The sequence below is a fragment of the Fusarium oxysporum genome, chromosome II, assembly GCF_013085055.1.
Source record: "Fusarium oxysporum Fo47 chromosome II, complete sequence".
Lineage (NCBI taxonomy): Eukaryota > Fungi > Ascomycota > Sordariomycetes > Hypocreales > Nectriaceae > Fusarium > Fusarium oxysporum.
In genome coordinates this window covers 1,943,251-1,963,912 of record NC_072841.1, presented here as the reverse complement: position 1 = coordinate 1,963,912, position 20,662 = coordinate 1,943,251, and the positions used below count along the sequence as shown (strand labels likewise).

General features: G+C 46.8%; 8 protein-coding genes across 8 annotated transcripts; 5 read left to right on the top strand and 3 right to left on the bottom strand.

Annotated features, from left to right (window-relative positions):
• Nucleotides 1-48: 48 nt before the first annotated feature.
• FOBCDRAFT_247861 (CFEM domain-containing protein) lies at nt 49-2,717 on the bottom strand (the record flags this gene model as incomplete). Its single annotated transcript, XM_031173235.3, has 5 exons — nt 2,187-2,717; nt 1,999-2,134; nt 1,280-1,952; nt 812-1,228; nt 49-184 (listed from the first exon to the last, which is right to left on the bottom strand). Exons 1-5 carry the CDS (start codon nt 2,301-2,303, stop codon nt 49-51), a joined length of 1,479 nt encoding a protein of 492 aa, XP_031050020.3. The 5' UTR covers nt 2,304-2,717.
• A 1,352-nt stretch (nt 2,718-4,069) lies between these two features.
• FOBCDRAFT_14857 (uncharacterized protein) lies at nt 4,070-6,039 on the top strand. The gene is made up of 3 exons (XM_031173234.3): nt 4,070-4,365; nt 4,418-4,618; nt 4,674-6,039. Exons 1-3 carry the CDS (start codon nt 4,112-4,114, stop codon nt 5,905-5,907), a joined length of 1,689 nt encoding a protein of 562 aa, XP_031050019.2. The 5' UTR covers nt 4,070-4,111; the 3' UTR covers nt 5,908-6,039.
• A 197-nt stretch (nt 6,040-6,236) lies between these two features.
• On the bottom strand, nt 6,237-7,106 carry FOBCDRAFT_214604 (Cupredoxin). The gene has a single exon (XM_031173233.3). It carries the CDS (start codon nt 6,980-6,982, stop codon nt 6,425-6,427), a length of 558 nt encoding a protein of 185 aa, XP_031050018.1. The 5' UTR covers nt 6,983-7,106; the 3' UTR covers nt 6,237-6,424.
• Nucleotides 7,107-8,677: 1,571 nt separating this feature from the next.
• FOBCDRAFT_196677 (uncharacterized protein) lies at nt 8,678-9,236 on the bottom strand (the record flags this gene model as incomplete). The annotated part of the gene is made up of 3 exons (XM_059608854.1): nt 8,678-8,825; nt 9,004-9,148; nt 9,203-9,236. The coding sequence occupies 3 exons, from the start codon at nt 9,234-9,236 to the stop codon at nt 8,678-8,680; spliced, it is 327 nt and encodes a 108-aa protein (XP_059464111.1).
• A 1,894-nt stretch (nt 9,237-11,130) lies between these two features.
• FOBCDRAFT_196676 (uncharacterized protein) lies at nt 11,131-12,104 on the top strand (the record flags this gene model as incomplete). The annotated part of the gene is made up of 3 exons (XM_059608853.1): nt 11,131-11,433; nt 11,614-11,835; nt 11,898-12,104. 3 exons carry the CDS (start codon nt 11,131-11,133, stop codon nt 12,102-12,104), a joined length of 732 nt encoding a protein of 243 aa, XP_059464110.1.
• Nucleotides 12,105-13,882: 1,778 nt separating this feature from the next.
• FOBCDRAFT_256925 (uncharacterized protein) lies at nt 13,883-14,586 on the top strand (the record flags this gene model as incomplete). The annotated part of the gene is made up of 2 exons (XM_059611195.1): nt 13,883-14,103; nt 14,300-14,586. Exons 1-2 carry the CDS (start codon nt 14,043-14,045, stop codon nt 14,584-14,586), a joined length of 348 nt encoding a protein of 115 aa, XP_059466730.1. The 5' UTR covers nt 13,883-14,042.
• A 416-nt stretch (nt 14,587-15,002) lies between these two features.
• Nucleotides 15,003-16,334, top strand: FOBCDRAFT_247859 (SGNH hydrolase-type esterase domain-containing protein). The gene is made up of 2 exons (XM_031173229.3): nt 15,003-15,103; nt 15,153-16,334. The coding sequence occupies exons 1-2, from the start codon at nt 15,047-15,049 to the stop codon at nt 16,137-16,139; spliced, it is 1,044 nt and encodes a 347-aa protein (XP_031050014.2). The 5' UTR covers nt 15,003-15,046; the 3' UTR covers nt 16,140-16,334.
• A 193-nt stretch (nt 16,335-16,527) lies between these two features.
• On the top strand, nt 16,528-19,207 carry FOBCDRAFT_256923 (uncharacterized protein; the record flags this gene model as incomplete). Its single annotated transcript, XM_059611194.1, has 4 exons — nt 16,528-16,973; nt 17,113-17,215; nt 17,328-18,434; nt 18,662-19,207. The coding sequence occupies 4 exons, from the start codon at nt 16,528-16,530 to the stop codon at nt 19,205-19,207; spliced, it is 2,202 nt and encodes a 733-aa protein (XP_059464109.1).
• Nucleotides 19,208-20,662: the final 1,455 nt, after the last annotated feature.

The following is a 20,662-nucleotide window of genomic DNA, read 5'->3' as shown; positions in this document are numbered from 1 at the left end:
CTAGTTGAGCTTTCTGCTTGAAGGAAAATACCTGTTAACCTCAAAAGTTTAATGATGGATCCTTGTAGCCCCGAGAGTTTGGTAGCGAATGTGATTGAAGATAGGTCTCCAGGGTGTGACTTCAACTTTTTCCTGCTCCCATGGCTTCGATGCCTCAAAATGGCGGTCGCCCAACTTTGACTTCCTCGACTACAAGATCAACTACCACTAACAATAGGCATGTCAAATCGTGAGGAAGTTTCGTATCGTTCCTAGTCACCCTTAATGAGGAGCGATATATATCTCGTATTGATTTAAGAATACATAAACCAACAGCAACTACAATAAGTCTCTTAAGTTCCCTCATCAATGTATGGTTCTCGAACCTGCTCAGCTCCTGTCACCTCGGCTGTATGAATTACTAGCACGTTTTCAAGACATGCTCATGTTATACAGATACAAATGGAACTGAGATTCTCCCGAAGATCAAGGGAATAATTAAAGAATAAAAAAGTGCGCGACTGTTCAGTTTCCAGTGGAAATTACATGACCAAGCTTTCATTCAGACTGAGACTGTTTTCAAAGACATCACACTTACAATTAAGAGCAAACGTCTCTTACTCAAGATAAATGATTGCAACATCTATGAGACACTAGGTATAGGTATATGCCGGTTGGACAGTTATAGTTCATCAGTGACCTCGTTCACTCATCTCATTGAGATTGTCCAGGGCGACGAGCGGGGAAGTTAAAGTTTGTTATTTCTTTATTCATTAACATAGGAATTATTTATATATGACGTTAAAGAGACGTTTCCGACCTGATCTCTGACCTCGCACTCTTATGATCCATATCCTTCATATGAACCAAGTATGTCTCATCATTGTCTCCATATTCCACCTCATATGTCCTATGACATTCAATGCCCACGGGGTCGACCCGTCTTTGTGATCGATCCGCTTGAGAAGTAGCATTTGTTCCAAGAGGAACACTGCGATTGTGAGTGTTTCCAGGCGTTTGCTTGTTGCTCTTGCTGCCGTAGTTGTAGTAGCGTTGGGAAGTACCAAGAATCTTGGGGAATAGGCGGACGAGAAGAATTCGGAGGGACGGCATGCAGGCGCAGATGATACCGACGTTGCCTTCGATGGTGGACCATTTTGATACAGCGAGGTATTCCCAGGTTGCGTTGGAGGTTTTGACGCCGGCTTGAACAGTGGCGTGAAGACGAAGAATACTCATGATTGTGACACTTATAAATGTTAGTGAGTGAAGAGTCTAAGGTGGCAGGGAATGAACATACAAGATACCGACGCTGAACATCATGCCAACACCGATCTTCTTTCGCCAATCCAAGTTTAGTGACTTGAGTTGAGATAAGGGAATGCCAATGATCCAAACGTCGAGGGCGATGTTGATAGCGGCATTTGACCAAGTAACCGCGTTGATATCGGCACATTTGCCTTCATGTTGTCCATCCCACTTCAGCCAGAAGTAGTTGACAGGCCGACACTGGAAGATGGCCACGAAAATAAACACCAGCCCAAAGACAACCGTGAACGCAACAGTCCCCCAAAGTAACCTCCTGACATTCTGCGTCGGAAAGATTCTCAGGTAGAAGAACAGCATAGACAGCTTCAGAAACGTTTGCAGTGAGAAGTACATGATGGCCATGGTGTAGAAGAACATTCCGAACTGGGTGATCTGATCAGGTGTAACAGTCCAGATGTCGCGACCCATGCCGTTGGGAGCGAGACCACGAGAGTTGATGACGATGGAAGGAATGGCGACACACATTGTCAGTGCGATGAAGAGATCGTCAAGGCCGAGGGGGAGCTTCCAGTAGAGCTTTGTGCCGAAGCGTTGGATGATGAAGATTCCTGTTATGATGGCCATGACTTCATTGAGGACTATGAATTGGGGTGAGTGGTCTCTGATTGGAGCGCCACATGCTGTGAGAGTAGCATTTTTCGTGCCTACCGATGTGAGTTGGTGCACAAGAAGAGACCAAGGTTAACATACTAAGGGCCTGTGGAATTGTACATGCGCGCATGACGCAGCCTTCGATGTCTTGTTGTAGTGCGGCATTAGTGCACATGCACTTCTGGTCTGTAAGTTCACATGTCGATCGCTCAACGGCCGACACGAAACAGTTTGCCTAGGTCCCCGTCAGTCACAACTCACATGTGAAAGTCATGAAAAAAACTCACAGCACATTCCGGTAACGCAGACAAAGCAGAAGCAGCAGCAGAAGAAGACTCTTGTTGAGCAAAAGCCAGAGGCAGAGCCGCAAGGCAAGCGAAGATAGCCCCACGCGGTAGCCGCATCGTAAAAAGCAAGATGATTGAAAAACAGATGGATCTGGGGATTGGGTGGGAGAGGGTGGACTGATATGTAGTTGCAGGGCTAGAAAAGATCGTCTGCAAGGGAACTTCAGCCCAGTTTTATGTCACTGCCCGAGCTGTGCTTCAGATTCGTACGTAAGTTCCGCGGTCAGACCCGCACAGACTGATCTGATTCAGTGTTTTGAGTCAGGACAGACATGGTAATGGGGAAAAGACAAGTCAAGAACAGGCTGAATACGATTAAAACAAGGTGAGCCAAGGCGGAAGAGGAGGTCCCAAGGAACCGGATCAGGATGAACTTAATAAGTTTGGTTGATGACTTGCAGTGGATACGGCGTTATCATTGGGGACAAAAGGTCCATTACTTGGTGTCTGATATTGACAGGTTCGTTTACGGTGGCCGCGGAATGAAAGAGGGAGGTGTCACTACATCTGTAGTGGTGGGTGAAACGTGAAACCGTCAATCGGTGGTCAGAACTCTAAAACCGGCACTTGAGCCGATGGTCTTTTTTACTTTTTTACTTTTTTACTTTACTCTACGGAACCAAGAAGCTGGTTTTCTACGACGATCGTGGGCTTTGATGGTCAAAGCAAAAAGAACAATGAAGATCACGCCTCGATATAGATTAAACATTTCAGATTCCCGAATCCTCCGAACTGGGGCCCGTAGATCACCACGAGTCTCCTCTTCAAGAACCACTCTCTTTACCTTTGCGCCCCTGCGATATCCACTAGACCCTCTTGGTGATGTATATCCGACATCAAACCGTGAGATGGGTTCGCCTATTGCGCCACCGTTTGCCAAGCAGACTCACATTCTCCATTTAGGCAAGCCACTCGCCGCCAGTCTAGAAATAACTCAACGTTCATTCACCGTTTTGCGAGTTAAAGGGGGGGGCTTTTCCTCTTTCTCCTCCCCTTCTCTTCAAAGGGGTCCGCGGTGTAGTGGGGAACGAGACGGAGAGACCCCTGAAGCTAAAGACGCTAGCTATAATGGCATCGGACCTTTTTCCCAGCAAAGATTGGTGAGAGGGCTGTGGCGAGTTCGAATGACCAGATGATGTTTCGGGGTGACAGCTGAGAAGGGGAATATATACCGTTTAGGTGCTGCGAGTATCATGCATTCATTAATTGGCGACCTCCTTGCTGAAACTCTCCTTGCGTGAGAACTTCTGCAGAATGGTCTAGCCCTGTAACTGTGGGACCCCGTGAAGATTCTGTCAAAAGTGGCGAATGTGGATGATTTTTTTGCTTTGACTTTAGACTACTTGACTCAGAAGCAAATATCCATGAGCGAAATCCCCTCTGCGATCCGCAATGCCATCTCAACAGGTTTCTTGTAAAGATCATCCACACGTGGCTATGACTGGGTTCGTCGATTGCCAAGGCGGCTGGAGTCCGGCTGGAACAACCGGGATCAACATGGGTTCTTTTCTTCTTTCATATTTAATCTCCGGCGCTTGGAACCCTTCTCTACCTCGGGTAACTCGGCTATCAGAACCCCATATAGGTCCCCCTGGCATGTTAATGCACATCCCCCATGAGGGACCTGCCAAGAAGGGTTATTCGCGCGGGAGGGCAGCATGGCATTGTAGAGTCAAAGATGAACCAACAATCAACAAAGCTTGCTAGTGCGCGGTGAGAGCTGAAGGATCTAGAGCCTGCACTTCGTGGACTGTAGATTGCAGGAACAGGGGCTTGTAAATGCTAAATTCTCGTGAATAAATACTCATTCTGTCCCGCCTAACCACGCCACTTTGTCACTCATTCCGCTCCAAACTACCCTCAAAATGAAGTCCTTCGTCTCCTTGGCGCTTCTGCCTCTAGCACTTCTCATCGATAGCTCCAGCGCCACAAACACTAGCTGTCGCTGCCTCCCAAGCGACAATTGCTGGCCTGCCGATAGCGTCTGGGCCAAGTTCAACAGCACCGTCAGTGGCGCTCTCATCAAGACTGTCCCCCTTGGCTCGCCATGCCACGATCCCAACTACGACGAGGCGGCTTGCGCTGCCGTCAAGGATTCGTGGAAGTGGCCCATGACACAGTAGGTTCTCCAATCTTTCTAGCGCAGAACGCCACAAATTAACCAGAAACAGCATCGAGACTTCATCGTCGGTGATGCAGAATTGGTTCGCCAATCAAAGCTGTGATGCTTTCACTGCGGAGGAGAAACCCTGCACCCTTGGAAACTACGTGAGCTACGCCGTCAAGGTCTCGAATGCTCGCCAAGTAGCTGCCGCCGTTCAATTCGCAAACTACTACAACATCCGGCTAGTCGTCCGAAACACGGCTCATGAGTACGTTGCACCCCAGATTAAAGTTCGATAACCTTATTAACTTTATCGCTTTTAGCTACTTTGGTCGATCTACTGGTGCTGGCGGCCTCGCTATCTGGACTCATCATCTCAAGAACACTGAGGTTGTTCAATGGGCTGATAAGACTTACAACGGCCCTGCTTTCAAGCTTGGTGCTGGTATCCAGGGCTTTGATAGTGTTGAGTATGCTGACTCTCAGGGCCTTACCAGTGTCCCTGGTGAGTGTCCCACTGTAGGCCTTGCTGGCTTCACTCTGGGCGGTGGTCACTCTCCTCTCAGCTCCAGCTACGGTCTTGGTGCTGATAACACCCTCGAGTTTGAGGTTGTCACCGCTGCTGGTCGTATTGTCCGTGCCTCTGCCACCGAGAACAGTGACCTTTACTGGGCTCTCAGCGGTGGTGGTGGTGCCAGCTTTGGTATCGTCACTTCTATGACTGTTCGAGCTCACAAGACCACTACCATTGGTGGTGCCACTCTTACGCTGGTTGCTGGCACTGACAAGGATGTCTTCTACGATGCTGTCACCAAGTTCCACGAGCTTCTGCCAGCCATGATTGATCACGACGCTACAGTCACCTACATCCTCACCAGCGCTTATCTCTCCATCAAGCCTGTCACCATCGCCAACTCCACTGGCGACTATGTCCGCGATGAGGTTCTCGCTCCTTTCACAGCCTACCTCTCCAAGGCCGGCCTCACGCCCACCGTCTCATATACCACCCTGAGCTTCCGCGACCACTACGAGCTCTACAATGGCCCTCTGCCCGGTGGCCACCTGGAGGCCTCTCAGTTCCAGTTCGGCGGTCGTCTCATTCCCCGATCCGTTCTTGAGACTAACAACGTTGCTTTCAACAAGGCCCTCCGCAGCCTCGGTACCGCTGGTGTTCTCGTCGCTGGTAGCAGTGGCAAGTTCGAGAGCTACCCTGGCGTCTCCAATGGTGTCCCTTCATACTGGCGCAAGGCCGCTATTTCCCTGCAGATTGGAACTCTCTGGGACTCTACTCGCTGGGCTGACATGATCGCTGATCAGAAGAAGATCACCGAGGTTTACATGCCCCAGCTTAAGGCTGTTACTCCCGGCAGTGGCACCTACATGAACGAGGCTGACTTCAACGAGCCTGATTGGAAGAACGTTTTCTACGGTACTAACTGGGACCGTCTGAATGCTATCAAGAGGAAGTGGGATCCTAAATCCTTCTTCTATAACTTCAAGGGTGTTGGAAGTGAGGCTTGGACTGTGGCCAATGATGGTCGCATGTGCAGGGCGTAAGACTTGTAATGACTTCTATTAGCACATATTTCAATTGTATCATACAATTTAGCATTCATAACTTGCATAGCATGGGGTATTAGCATTCAACGGGGTATATATTATTAGAGTTCTTAAAGACCTATTTCGATATAGCTTTATTCTTCATGTGACATGTTTCTGAATAGTATTCTACGATGAAACTGAGGGATAGTAAAGGAATTATGACATTTCAATGGCTAACCCGATTCATCAAAGCTGAATGTTACTGTGCAAGCTGTAGTCATATATGCCACACTCATCGCATTTTGTCGTAGCAACAGATCAAGTTTAATATATGTAATATGAGTGGAAGAACAATCTATTGAAGTCTGAATATATATATCTCGAAAAGAATGAAGGAGATGTAAAAGGTAAATGCAATCCCAGCCCAAATCCTATTCTATCCCGTATGTCACCACCACCTCTTCGCTAATGTAAAGCCGATATCCGTAAGAAAGCGCTGTGCTAATGCCTGACACCTCATATTTTAACTAACTTAGAAGCCGCCGTTAGGGTTGGGGTTAGGAATGACCTGTCCACCCTGCTGAACAGGAGGGATGACCGACTTGACAGTCTCAGCAGCAAGCTCCTTGTGTCTTCGGAGGCTGAAGTCCTGGTTATCAAAGTTCTGGTTGATGACACCAACCATGCCGTTCTGGCAGTGGTCTCCCATCTGCTGAGCACAGTAGTACCAGATAGGCTTGGAGTCCTCAACCACAATCTGGAAGACATCAGGAGCCTGGCCCTCCTGGGTAGGGAAGTTGAAGCCGGCGAAGAAACCGCTGCCGTCGGCGAGAGGTTCGCAGGGCTCGCCGAAACTGGATTGGGCGACGGTGTGGTTCTTGGGGAGGAAGTGCCACTCGACAACGTCGCCGACTTCAGCGACGACGTTGTCGGGGTCGAAGCGGAGACCACCGAGGCCGGCGTTGACGGAGTGGGTTACACCGGTGAGAGTGACGGTCTTGTCGGGTGTTGAGCGGACGGTCTTGGAGGCGGGTGCCGCGGAGACAGTGGCGGCGAGGAGGAGAGTAGCGGAGACGATCTTGGAGAACATTTTGATGGTTTATGAGTTATGAAGTTGAAAGTGAGGTGAAAGAGTTGTTGAGTAGTGTGAAAGTGTAAGTTGTTTGATTGTTAGTGTTGTTGTGATAATGATAAAAATATTCCCAGTAGACCGGATATCTCCTTCATTATATAGACAATTGAATCTATCTAAAATCTATTTCAAATTCATCAAAGTCATCATCATCATCACAGTGTAACTCATCTCTCTGTGCCACCGCCTCAGCTGGGAATAGCAACCAGCTGTCCAACTCAGCCATCCCCGGAAGAGCTCTCCTCCGAGACCTGTCAAGCCGGGATTTTCTCTGTCCCCATTGGCCAAAACATGATTCTAGCATGGCTGAGGGGAGCTGACTGTTTCTCGGCATTTAGTGAGCTGTAAGCGTGGTTTACACTAGCCCCCAAAGACTGCGCCTCAACGTGGAATGAATGATGAGACTCTTATTTTTATCTTAGTAAGAGGATTCCTATTGGTTGGAGGCATGAGAGTGCTTTTTGGCAAGCTGCTTATGTTTCAAGCCATGGGATTTGTTTGTGCGATGCTGGTGCTTGTCAAGTCGGGGAAGCTTACTTTGCATGGTGATGCCTGTATTGCCGACTATCCGAATACCATGCTTTTCTTCCTTCAGTGAAGAGCTTATATTAAAATTGCAAGAGACCTTGATTGAACAGGTTCGGCCGCTTCGGGTTTGACGACATCCGGCGCTATAATTGTCAAAGCTTTCTATACCGTCGGGCATAACAATCTCACTCAGCGGTGTCCTTGCCTTCATAGCGCCAAGCTCTTGGATTGCCCCCGATGCTCAATAAGCCAAAAAAATTCCCTAACGGAAGGTAAAATCTCAAGGATACTCACCCAAGTACCAAAAATCAGAACGTGGCGATCACGCTGGGACAGCATCGCATGGAATTGGCAATTCTGGTTAAGTGGGGCGGCCCCCATATTATTAGCATCAAACCTAAGAACACAGAATCTTTGACCCAATGGGGATGTCTCTCTTTAATGCACGGCATATGTGTGGTGGCAGTGACCAAAGTCCTTTCTCAGCATAAGTGCAGTTCTGAGTTGGACAGCGGGCTTGACGTGTTGTCAGCATTGCTGCATGGTTGTTAAAACGCAACAGCTTGAAACCATCAGCTTGAACCAATAGCACCAAACTCATTACTCTATCCCTACCTACTGAAGGTGAAATCATGTGCATGGTGAGATAAGAATAAATAAACCACCAGCGTGCTGCGAAAAGTATGCAATGACAAGTTCTGGGTCAGGGTTAGAATGGCCAGTACGAATCATCCCCATCAAGCCATCATAATCAGATGAAACGAATCACATTAGCCCATTGTGGCCTCGAGTCCCAGTAGCTCCGTACGCGTTCTAAGTTTAGTGTTATCTTGGCCGTCGGGGCTCAGCCTCACGGACACTCAAGCATTACACTTGTAACGCATCATCCATACATAACCCCGCAGTATGTCATATTCGACTCCCAATCACAGAACGGGTGGCTTCCTCTTACTATTCTGAATCGCTGGTTGACTAAATATATCGGACCTCGATATAATTAACCAGACCTCTCAGTAGGATTAAACCGCTTCATGTTTGTCTTGATTATACAAGGATCCCTCGTCTTATTCTAATAACACTGCCATCGAGGATATCGAAATAGGCCACGCGGGGATAACACTATACTTATGCACGTAGACTCATTAAGCAATCACTTGACACCACTTCTGATCCCTCAAACCTTTGTGGAGATAGACTGGCTGCCCAGGAAGGCTCTTTCGAGTCTGGCAGTACATTCTGCCCTTTAGAAGCGCAAACTGGAATGAAAGATGTACTGAAAGCTGTTAAGTTGATATCCTTGTCATGTAAGTTATATGTTTTACCGGTAGTTTAAATTGAGAACGCTGAAAACGTGAACTGCATCCTTGAATATCTTCTCGGACCAGCTGACCGAGTCCCTGTCCACCGGCTATGAGTCAAGGCATAGAGGATTTGACAGTTTATCCACTTACATTTTGTTGATCGCAATGACCAATCTTTCTCGTGGTAGAAGCTCACCACTTGACAATAGAGCTGCCAATTTCGTCGCCGATGCGGCCCAGGTCAATAAATCTGAGCCATCAACGACCCAAATAGCAACGTCAGGCGTTTGACATTCTGGAAAGAATCTGTCAGTAATAAGCTAAGTGAATAAGGAGTTTGATGGCATACTCTCAACTTCAAAGAGGCCCGATGAAGCATACATAGAGGCTGCCCTCTCTTCTCAAAGAATGTCACGATGTCTCCATACTGAATTCCTTTCCGTTCCAGCTCCTCCAATTGTGGCAGTCCAAGCCCGCACCATTGAGAGTTAGCATAGCAACTTCCAATCAAGAAAATAATAAACAATACCATATAAATCAGGCAGCCGACAAGAGTCTTCTTACCAGCTCCGGCATCGCCTAGTACGCTCAGTGATCTCAAGGTCACGTTCTAGGGGGCGGCACGGCAATGCGATGGAAATAACTGTTGCGTGATAAAAGGCGATTTGCATGAAGGATAAGCCAAGGCGGGGTAATCTGGAACATAAACTAGAGCCAGTCAGCTTCAATTCGATTGGACAATGTTTGCTTTTTCATGTCGTGAACCAACAGCTTTATGTTTGCCCAGGATGAATCAGCAGCCAGCCACAGACGCATCGTGCTCTTGGGACCTGGACCTACAATGCATGATTCAAGCACTTTGTAGCAGAATGTTTGGTTGCGTTGGCAATGGTTGTGGCAGCTGGTAGCGATTCCTGGACTCAGCTTTAGTCGGAAAAACTTGATCTACTTGGTGTGTTTCCCAGGATCATGAACTATCAATATCATGAACTATGTGTCGATGCTTGAAACCCTAAACCATTGCAGTGAGAAAGAGAAATAGTTATCGAGAAAAAGGACTGTTCAATCATGATAGATTTTATTTGTTTGTACCCTTTAATATATGTGTATTGTGACTATGAAGTTTGTTGACGATTGAACTATGATGAACAAGTAGAATCTCTTGGTCTTGACAGGTGCAGCAGAAACAGGCAACCACGATAAAGGTTGTCCATTGGCATATCTTTATAAAGAAACAGTCGTAGCTTTAATATAAGGCTTGCTCCCAAGGCCATCGCTCAGAAGCTGTTCCAGCTACAGAAATATGGTTATGTGAGCTGTGAAGGCTGCTGACTTGAGGCGAGTATGCTTCGCCCTCTGTCACATACGACCATAGCTCGTAGAAAATACGGGATCCCGTCTGCTCTCCCATAGTCAAGCTGCGAAGCGCTGGATTAGTAGTTGGGTCGGTGACGACCAGCGAATCCCCGGTGTTGTATGTTTTTTTGTGTTGAAACTAATTTTTGCTAGTCCCCACGATATCCACCTCAGCAAACCAACTTCCTTCGTAGATGGGTAGTTCAAGACCACCGGAAACATCACTGCTTGAAGGAGGCTTTTGTGAATAATAGTTCATTCTAAGTATATATGCTAAACAGATTCTCCAGCTCTTGTGTTATCGAGATCCATCGACGTGGTTGATCCTGGCAAATATTAGGAATGTCCTCGGCCACCGCCGTCAAATCACGGCTGCTTACTGAGATAATCCAATTATGGTCATCATGGGTCTGTTTGCGTTCATAAGGGTCTCGTTATTTTTCAATAGCGATATTCCTTGCATCTAGAAACAGTGAGATTCGACTGTTTTTTTAAAAGATGTCAATGCTGTACTTACTGTTTACCCGAGCACCAGAAATGAGTATACCCACCGACAGAGTGATTAGATGTAGATTAAGTAAAGGCTATATTGAACACAGAAGATAAGTAGTACTCTTAGAGTTCTAAAGTAACCGTATCCCAAACAACTCGTACGTCACCAGCAGTTCGTGGCCTGCCCGTCAGCATACTAAGTGCTCGCCAGGAATTTTGATAAAATACATGCATACCTTGAGGTCGTGCTCGCTTTTGAATCAAATATTTATGTTACTCTCCGCGTGATTCTGATATTATACGGTTGTGAAAGATCTCAAGTATGAAGCCCCGCACTTCCATGTGACTTGATGAGCACTTTTACCACCCATTGGCCATTGCCGACTCGGCGACTGGTAATATAAAAAGTCTCTAGCACCTAAATTTGCCATGGCATCCCGTCCAAGCCCAACTTCAGAACGTCCAACTTATTTGGACGTACTGGACAATGAACATCGGAAGGTACTCGAAAGAGCTGTGAGGAACCTCCTGAGCACGGAGGTAGCCGAGGTTATATACGCCCAGATTCTTGATGGACTTCCCACTGAAAAGTCTCTGAGAGACAGTTCTGACTATGTTAAAGATCATCCCGTTCATAGCATCCAACACACCGAGATTTGCCCCGGATATGTAGAGAAAGCCCGCGAATTTAGCAATCAGTTTGACTTATCACAGCTACAAATAAAGTTCAAAGTGAGTCTCCGATTTCAGAGAGTTCCGTGTATGGCACTCATACTTGCTTAGACAATCAAAGCCTTTGAAGATGCACTACCAGGCTCAGAATAATTCAGTCTTCGACTGATCGAACTCGTTGCCGTGGCTTGTCATGAGATCGGCGCTCATCTCTTTGATCTCGATGACGGTGCTCACAAGCACAAAGTCTACGAAGAATGGAGGCAAACTGTACTAGAAGAAAAAGAACGCAGGGTTGAGTCACAACGATACTATGATCCTCCTCCTATCGCCTTTTGCCATCGAGCATATCGATATCCTGAGCAGTATCCAAAAGGTTTAGCTGATGTTGTTGGCTATTGGGCTGAGTCTAAAATCCTCGGTGGGGTTGTTGTATTCGACCGTGGTGAGACTGAGCAAGAGGTATGATATTTTGATTCTTGATTATACAGACCAAAAGCTGACAATAATTTCGCTTGGAACAGTGCAATGCCATGTGGATCCATGGAGACCTGATTAGAGGCCCGAGAACTCTCTACTCACCTACCAAGGAACAATTCGATGCCTTGACCAGGTTCCTCACTAAATTGAAGCTTAAAGCGGCATTTATTGGGTGTCAAGAGGCAAACGTGGGATACAGGTTATGGTCTCGAGATGATACACGAAATTTGGAGCAACATCACAAGAAATGAGTGACTAGGTCTATTCTCAGCAGTCAAAGGAATTGCACGTTTCATTATGGTGAGAATTTGAGAAAATAAACTGGTCAAAGAGCAAGCTAAGTTCATCATAAACTATGCTAAATATATACCAGCAAGCTAGATTTATCATAAACTACCCCCAAGATACCATAAGCAAGCGAATTTCATCATAGATGATCCTAAAGATATCCTAATACTACCTTAGCCTTTTTATCACTTGGGATACTCAAGCTCTCAGCCACAAGTCTCAACCGCAAATAACACATCTGGCTAATACCCCTCGCGTAGCTTTCAACAGCTACATCCACACACACCAGGCAGAACACAGTTCTTTCCACAGCCATATTGAAGTCCATTTGTTCCGCAGTCCTCCTCCCACTTGCACCTGGCCCTCGGCCCGACCCCTCCGGCCGTAGCGGTCCAGCACCATTTGCCGCTCCCTTTCTCACCGCAGCTCTTCCAGCAGTACTTGTCTGAACACCCGCACGGTGCTTTTTAGTAGCAGCGCCTCTTTTGGAAGAGCTTGGAAGCACCCGTTGGGGTTGTATCAGGGACATCCCCTTCCTAGAAGGGGGCTAGAGAGGCTCCCTCGGCGGAATCAAGGGTGCGGTTGCGGCCGAGGGGATGATCGGCGCAGAGGCGAAGATCCGAGGGCTCTACACCATCAGGGAGACTTCCGGGGGTGGCCTGAAGAATTCCGAGATCTCCACAAACAGCTTCGGCACCCGAGATAGTGGAAGATACAGCAGAAATCAGGGTTGAGTAGGCGAGAACGAGAATAGCGCTGTCGTATTTCATCGTGACTGATGAATGTCAATTGAAGATAGAACGTGTTTGAGTAGTAGATGTGTTATTTGCAGTTGAGACTTGTGGCTGAGAGCTTATATCAGCACAGAGAACTTTGTGTTTGGGCAGTGAAAAGGTGCTTGAACGGGAGCTGTTGCGGATGAGTTGCATTAAAGACTGAGGGTTATCCAGGATTATTTATACTTATTGCAAAGAGTTTTATTCCAGAGGAGAAGAGCACTGGCATCTGCTCACCAATATCAATTTGAGGCAGTACAGTAAGCATGAGAAGCCCTGTTAATGTTGTTGGGGACTATGACGCCCCGCAATCGAGCGTCGCTCAAGGCTCAGAGGCTCATGCATCCCTGATATGATGAATGATGGTGGTGTATTATCATTGTTGAACAAGAGACCAACTCTTTGCATGCCTTTGCTAACCCGTTCACGATTAGTGATCTACAGAGAATTAGGAGCCGTGGAAAACTCGTTTACTACAAGAGGTTAATTGAATGATCAGACATACTATGAAATCCAAGTGGCAGTCTCGTACAAAGAGTTCAAGAGCAAGATGCACAGCTAGTGTGAAGTTGTATGGTGACTTAGCCGCTTATCATGCCTCCAGCGAAAGGAGTAATCGCCGTAGGAATCACCACACAAGCCGAACCATTCATACATCCATGAGTTGCCTATTCGGGTTTGCCAGTCTAGAACGAGCGGAATATACGAGTAATATGCCTCTGTAAGCGAATGACCCTGGTGAGTTAAAACGGTCTGGATCGCATATGTGTTTCACTTAGTTGATAGCAAATGAAGTTTTGCGCAAAATTCACAGGGGAACGGAACCTTCTGAACAAATCATGGTTCTGGAGTACAATGCGACCAATTGGCAGTCAGGTATCAACCAACATGATATGATCATGAGAACGTGATCACAGCCAACAACCAACAGTCAACAACGCCGCATTCGGACATAGTACCTGATATTCTGATAGCGAGGATACCGATCAAACCGCGAAATTAGATATATTCATTTCAACTTAACTCGTGGCCACCCCGCTGCTTCCCATTTTTTCAAAAACACCAAACCTTGCCTCTTCGTTCGCAGCCATCACAGGATTCTACTTGCTTCATTTTCCATCCGAAATGTTCGTTTCAAGGTCCGCCATTGTTGGCCTACTGCTGCCCTCAGCATCCGCCGTTTCACGTAAGTGTATACCAAGATTCAACCTCTTTCCAGTGAGGTATTAACTTGGGGAATGGGCAGCCAGAATGGCAAACTATTGGGGACATCCCGCATTCGATCACCGGCCTTGAACAAGTCGATGGACCAGATTCTCCCCTTTGCGGTTCCTGCTGGATACTTACATATGGTGAAACTTCCAGACCCGTGCTTATTCTAGATAGCGCAAAGGAGGGGTTCGTATCGACTCTTGATGCATTGAACTGGCTTACGGGTAACAAGGGCGAAGAGCTTGGAAAAGTCGAGGTGAAGACTACTAAGGTTGATCGCACGAATTGTGGCTTTCCCCTGAGGAGATACAGAAAGGACTCTGATGTGTCTTGGTGGTTTTTACCTGGCATCTGCCTCGCAAATAGTTTCTTGGAGGGCATCTTTTGCCGTCTCTTCTCATCACCCTCCTGGTTTCAATCTTTTACTGTCAGTTGGATCCCAAAGCGAATCGAATAGTGCTTAGCTAGTGATGTGTTCTGAGAGAATTGGCATACTTATAAAGCATAGTCGTAGGTAGTAGTAGTACTAGAAAGCACGGTTAATTGTCGCTTTATAATTATCATTCAATGAGGCTGAATTATACCCTAAGCTTCTCCGAGAGATCCGAGCCTAGAGCTCTCATTTTGGCACGGAAGCTCTATGAAAGGAACGGAAAGAAATACAGCAACGGTTAGATCGTCGCAATTAAATAGGACGGCCTACGTTTTAAGTGGTGGATGATTTATGAAACAGAACCTTGCAGGCAGCCGTACTTTGCCTATTTAGGCGATTCGGATAGTGTCTGCCGAAATCTCCAGGGTTGATCAGGAGATCGGAGAAATTATATAAAAGACAAAGTATCCTTATTGATTGCGTTAACGGTATTGTTCGTTATTGAATACGCTGTTGCCCGTTCAGATATCACGTCACGGGCAAGATGAAGGTGGCTGTATTGACCCTTTTTATGACCGCTGTGTCGGCCGCCTCACTCCCTGTAAGTCTCGCCATCGTTAACAAGAGGCACTACTAATCTTTGGGTGCAGAGCTATAGATTTGTCGGAAGAGTCAACCCGGCGACTAAGCAGCTCACATGGCCGAGCACCGGAGTGGCCTTCACATTCAAGGGAACTACCGCTAGTATCAAGATCGACGGCATCACCGGGACATCAAGCGCAGATTTGATCATCGACGGCGGCAGTCCAATTCTCGTTAAAAATGTAGAGGGAACTTCGATCTCGACTCCAAAGCTCACAAAGGGTACCCATACCGTTGAGCTTCGCAAACGATCAGAAGCCTCTTTCGGTGTCTTCCGAGTTACCGGCGTCAACACGGATGGCCAACTGCTCGAGAATGTGGCGCCAAAGCGCAAGATTGAAATCATTGGCGACTCCATCACCGTTGGATACGGTCTTGATGGCGTTCTGCCTTGCGTCGACTCAGCCGTTCTGCAGAACAATGGCAAAACATACGGTGCCGTGGCAGCGAGAGCTTTGAAGGCGGATTATAGTGTCGTCGCCTGGAGCGGCAAGGGCCTTATCCGCAACTATGCCCAGAACCCCCCTGATACTTCACCAACTATGCCAGTTCTCTACACGCGCTACGGGGCCAACGACGCCGACAACAGTTTCACGTTCCCTAGTTCGTGGGTTCCTGATGCTGTGGTGATCAACCTGGGCACAAATGACTTCAGCTACCTAAACGTGCGCCAGCCAGTCAACCCTGCCGATCTCACCAAAGCCCTGGTCAAGCTGGTCAAGAGCATACAGCCACACTATCCAAAGGCTCAGTTCTTCTTTGTTTCTTCCCCGCTCCTCAGCGATAGCTACCCCACTGCAGCTGATGCGCAGAAGTCAACACATGTCAAGGTTCTTAGGGACGCTATGCAGCAGCTGACTGGTGTCAAGACCCATCTGGTTGATTGGCCTACTCAGGGTTCTGATGCAGGATGTGACTATCACCCTAATGCTGCAACGCAAGCCAAGGGCGGCGCACTTCTGGAGGCCTCTATTAAGTCAGCTCTAGGATGGTGAGTGTCGAAAGACAGTGGTAAGCGATTATGAAAAGGCAAATTGGTATCGAGTAAGGTTTCTTTAGCTCCGAGTGAAGTCAGATAAGATGAAAGTGATGGATGAATGGGAAGCTACTCACTCTTATAAAAAAACGATTGACATGATTTTCTTATTGGCAATTTCTAGCAAAACTATAGTATACCAGCTCGTATAACAACTATTTTCATAAGCTGATCATCTCTCTACATAGCCTCGTTTGTGCATATTATCCTTGCAATAATTATCCAGTCACATCATGCAGGCGGGGCCATATTGCACTGGTCCAACATGACTTAAATAGTTCACAGCCCGATTCTAGCTGATCCCTTCAGGCTTTTGTTTCACTCTCCTGTTTACTGATCATCTCAAAATGGATCCGATTACAGCATTTCAAGTCGCTGCCTCAGTCATAACCTTCGTGGAATTCGGGCGCAATATTCTCACTGAAGCCCGTGAGGTATACCAATCTCCGTCGGGGACGCCGTCAAAGGTCGTTCAGCTGGGCCAAGTCGTAAAAGATATCGCCGCTGCTGAAGATAGAGTGTCGGAATCCCTGATCAAAAGTGCTCCAAACTGCAGCGCAGCTTCCCATGAAAAGCTCTTGAGGCTATGCGGAGAATGCAATACCATCAAGAATGAGTTTCAGCAAGCTCTGACCAGGTTTCAAGCACGAGGAAATAACAAATTAAATCATGCTGTTAGCAGCGTTTCTGTAGCATTTAAGACGATTTGGTCTCAGAGCAAGATTGATGAGCTTGATCAACAGCTTCGACGGATACAGTCAGAAATGACTATGGCTGTTCTTATGTCGCTTTGGTGGGTTCCAATAATTGATGCCTACAATTTCAACTCCTTCCTAATAAAATTGACTTAGGGAGAGGGAGACAGTTGAAGGCAAGTCTCAACAGCAATATCTGTAAAGGATAGAAGCAAGCATCAACCAAACCAACAATAGGCTCGACAACGTGATGCATGATCTGATACAGACCTCTTATGGGAACACTCCAGAGGGTATCGATAATCGGACCCAGCTACTCTGGGAAGTCTACGCTTATGAAGTATATCGTTCACCATGTATCTACCATAGCGCACCTGAGTCATTGGGCTGGCAAATCTCCTGTCTTGTTTATTTATTTCTATTTCTGGGAGGCCACTACACAACCTCTCCAGTATACCCAGGAAGGCCTTTTGCGCACTCTCCTCTGGCAGTCTTTCAAAACCAGACCAGAATTAATTCCTGTCGTGGCTCCGCACCGCTGGACAGCAATGTTCGCTCTACATGGCTTGGGAGGCTCCTCTCCTGAGTGGACGTTGGACGAATTAGAAGAAACATTTCGGAACCTGGCTTCACTTAACGGCTCATCTTTCAACTTGACTATGTTTATTGACGGGCTTGATGAGTTCGATGGCGAGCCTGAGGCTTTGGTAGGATGGGTGAAGCGGGCTGTCGAGAAGTTCGGCATCAAAGCTTGTGTTGGAAGTCGCCCCTGGACTGCTTTCGCCGATGGCTTTGAACAGCATCCTTCACTTACTATGCAGCATCTTACAGCATCAGATATCGAAGCTTACGTTGATGGCCATTTCAACACCAGCCCGGCTTTCAAACAATGGCAAGCCATATCTGTTAAAGAGACAGAAAAGCTACGACAACAGTTTCTGATCAAGGCTGACGGAGTTTTCCTCTGGGTCTATGTGGTAGTAAAGGACCTCATGTCAGCTTTAGCTAGAGGCAAGAGCTTGAAAGAACTCCATGCGATCCTGGATGCTTTACCTGTGGACGTCATAAAGATGTACACCAAGATATATGAAAACCTTGACCCAAATGAAGCCGCAACAGCCCCTCGCTATCTCGCCGTACGGCTCGCTTCCGCGATCTCGCTCACTACCGATGTATTATGGTCTATTGAAGAGAAATCGACGGCTCCTCCACATGATCTGTATGAGCCTGACCTGAGGGACGGCATAATCGAGAGACGTCTGGATAGCTCCACACGAGGGATGTTGGAGCTCTCAAGAGGCTACATCGAATTCCATCGCAGGAGCGTCAGGGAGTGGTTACTACTCGATGATGTCTCGCAGCTAATGGATTCCAGGCTCCCTACAGATTTTAATGCAACCATTTTGCTATTGCAAGAGCACATCCGGGGCTTGGGCTATTACGGCTCTTCGTGTTGGGGCTACTTCCGGCCTTTCAAGGCTGAGGGAGTAGTTGAGTCATTCTGGGCTGCTATCTCCATAGCCTTTCAATATGCAAACATGGCCAGGGGATCGGCGGCTGTAACACTAACACAGTCAATGATTTGCATGTTGGATAGATTTCAACATGTTCTCGATTAAAAGGCAAAATTAATAGTCGAGGCTAGGTTTCGGAGCAAGATTGAGAAGTCCGATTCCTGGATGCTTCGGAAAGCTGCCGGCGACAACGAACTCAATCCACAGACACGGCCACCGCCTCAGTCATCTCAGTCTATCCTCTCGACATTCTCCAAGTTGTACAGCAGTAGTCAAGGTTGATGCAGAGAATGAAGAACACGAAAGCCCAAGAGCACCATACGGCTTACCAATGGTTTTTCTCCCAAGACGACAACTTCCGGATCACTGCAGAAGATAGCTTCGTTGGTGTGGCTGCTCAGTACGCTGTAGTTCCTTATGTAATGGAGAAAATCAAGGAGAACAAACAACTCATCAAACAAAGAGATGACCAAAGATCGCTTCTCCATAACGCGATTTTCGGGTTCCGGATGTACCGAGAATGTTGGTTTTATTTTAAAGAAGTTGAAGATGAGGACGGGTCATATTATCCAAGATTGGAATTGGTGAAGGGGTTGCTGGATGCTGGAGCAGCGACAAAAAGGCATATACATCTTCCAAAAGCTGGCCCAGTTTATCAAGTCCCAGAAGATTTTGATTACATAGATGTTATACAGAGTCTTCCAAAAGATGCACGAGAGGCGACTGGACCAGAAGAGTATTGGAATGAGTTTATACGACTTCTCCAAAAGAAGAAGAGATGGGAGTTTGGTCATCGAAAGAATCAGTCGACTACATAAATTGGTAGATGCGAGCAGACGGATATAATCACCCTGGCCCTCGGCTGAGCCTATAAGTCCACAATAGAAACAGTTATATTCCTTATCATGTTAGTTAGGCACCATTCGAGGAAGAAAGACCTTGGCCCTCATACAGTCAAGCTCGTGCGAATTGTATGCGGTGTTGTTCAAAATGGACCACCATTGCAATGTAAGCCATCAAAGTCGAGAATATGGACCCCTCGAAGAAGGGAATCACTCCTTCATTCGGCCCCTAGGATCAAGAAACTCTTCCTTCACCATATCCTTCCTGAGGTATACAAATATGCAAGAGCTTCGACAGGGATTGGAAAACGGGCGGCTGAGAATTCTGCTAAGCTTCTCATTGGTCGTCCTACGCCTTTCTGAGTGTAGCAAATGCACTTCTCGTTCAACGCAATGGGCAGCCCATAGGTCAACATTGTCTAAGTAGTGCATTAATGTAGCGCCACATTACATATCGGCAAGAAATGGTTACACAAATGTTTGCACGGGTCTACTCTAGTTGACCGGAAATGCCGGGGCTAGCTTGAAAACTCCTGGCATGCCGTCTGTACCGAGCTCTTGTGAATAAGGTTGTCATTAGCTACCTGCGCTAACTAGGGGCCTATCTCCCCCTGAGCACCCAACTCCAGCCGTTTATCAACTACGCTGGCCGACCTCTAGAAGGCAAGCCAGATTAGATATGTATGATACCAGACGAGTAGATGAGATCATCTCTGTTTCAGCTAAGATGCAAATGAGACAGGTGATTAAGTATTAAGTTTTCAGTCGCGAACATGACTGTTTGTGAAGAATGTCTCGACAGTAGAGATTGGCTCCTTGAATACAAACTGAATCCAGTAAACCTTGGTTATCACCTCGCAGTTGCAGAAAGTCCCTGTCTCCCTCGATTCTAATTTGGTTGACATATCGTCCCAGGCACCCATAAACTTTGTAGTCGCCAACCATGACTCGTGAGATATTGCAGTACGCTCGAGCTCCGCGATTCAATCCAAATTGGTAGATATTAGGCTGCGTTCCTACCTGACTGTATATGATAGCCTTGTAATAATCCATGTTAAATATATATTATTTATATTTGAGACTTATAGCTTTACCTATATTATTATAAAGAACTTAGGATAATATAATACTGATACTTATAAGGAAGAATAAATAATTACTAAAATTACTACCCTTCTTCATTTTAGTCCACGTATATACAATGATTTAACTGAACCCAGTAAAGTATAAGGCAAAAAAGGACGAAGTAGTGTATTTCTAGGTGTTGCAACAATCCTGGATTGAATGTCATTCTGGTTGATCTTTGTTCCTGTCAGCTACACTCCAAATCACTCTATCGTCAACTTTTTAAAACCTCGGCAGTCCCAATCTTAAGAGGAGCATGGCACGATCGAGTCCAATTAGTAAGCTCGCGGAGATTGACATGATAAC

Coding starts and splice junctions, on each gene's coding strand:
- FOBCDRAFT_14857 (XM_031173234.3), top strand. CDS start 4,112: ATGAAGTCCTTCGTCTCCTTGGCGCTTCTGCCTCTAGCACTTCTCATC. Junction 4,366..4,417: donor TGGAAGTGGCCCATGACACA/GTAGGTTCTCCA, acceptor AACCAGAAACAG/CATCGAGACTTCATCGTCGG. Junction 4,619..4,673: donor GTCCGAAACACGGCTCATGA/GTACGTTGCACC, acceptor TATCGCTTTTAG/CTACTTTGGTCGATCTACTG.
- FOBCDRAFT_214604 (XM_031173233.3), bottom strand. CDS start 6,982: ATGTTCTCCAAGATCGTCTCCGCTACTCTCCTCCTCGCCGCCACTGTC.
- FOBCDRAFT_247859 (XM_031173229.3), top strand. CDS start 15,047: ATGAAGGTGGCTGTATTGACCCTTTTTATGACCGCTGTGTCGGCCGCC. Junction 15,104..15,152: donor TGTCGGCCGCCTCACTCCCT/GTAAGTCTCGCC, acceptor CTTTGGGTGCAG/AGCTATAGATTTGTCGGAAG.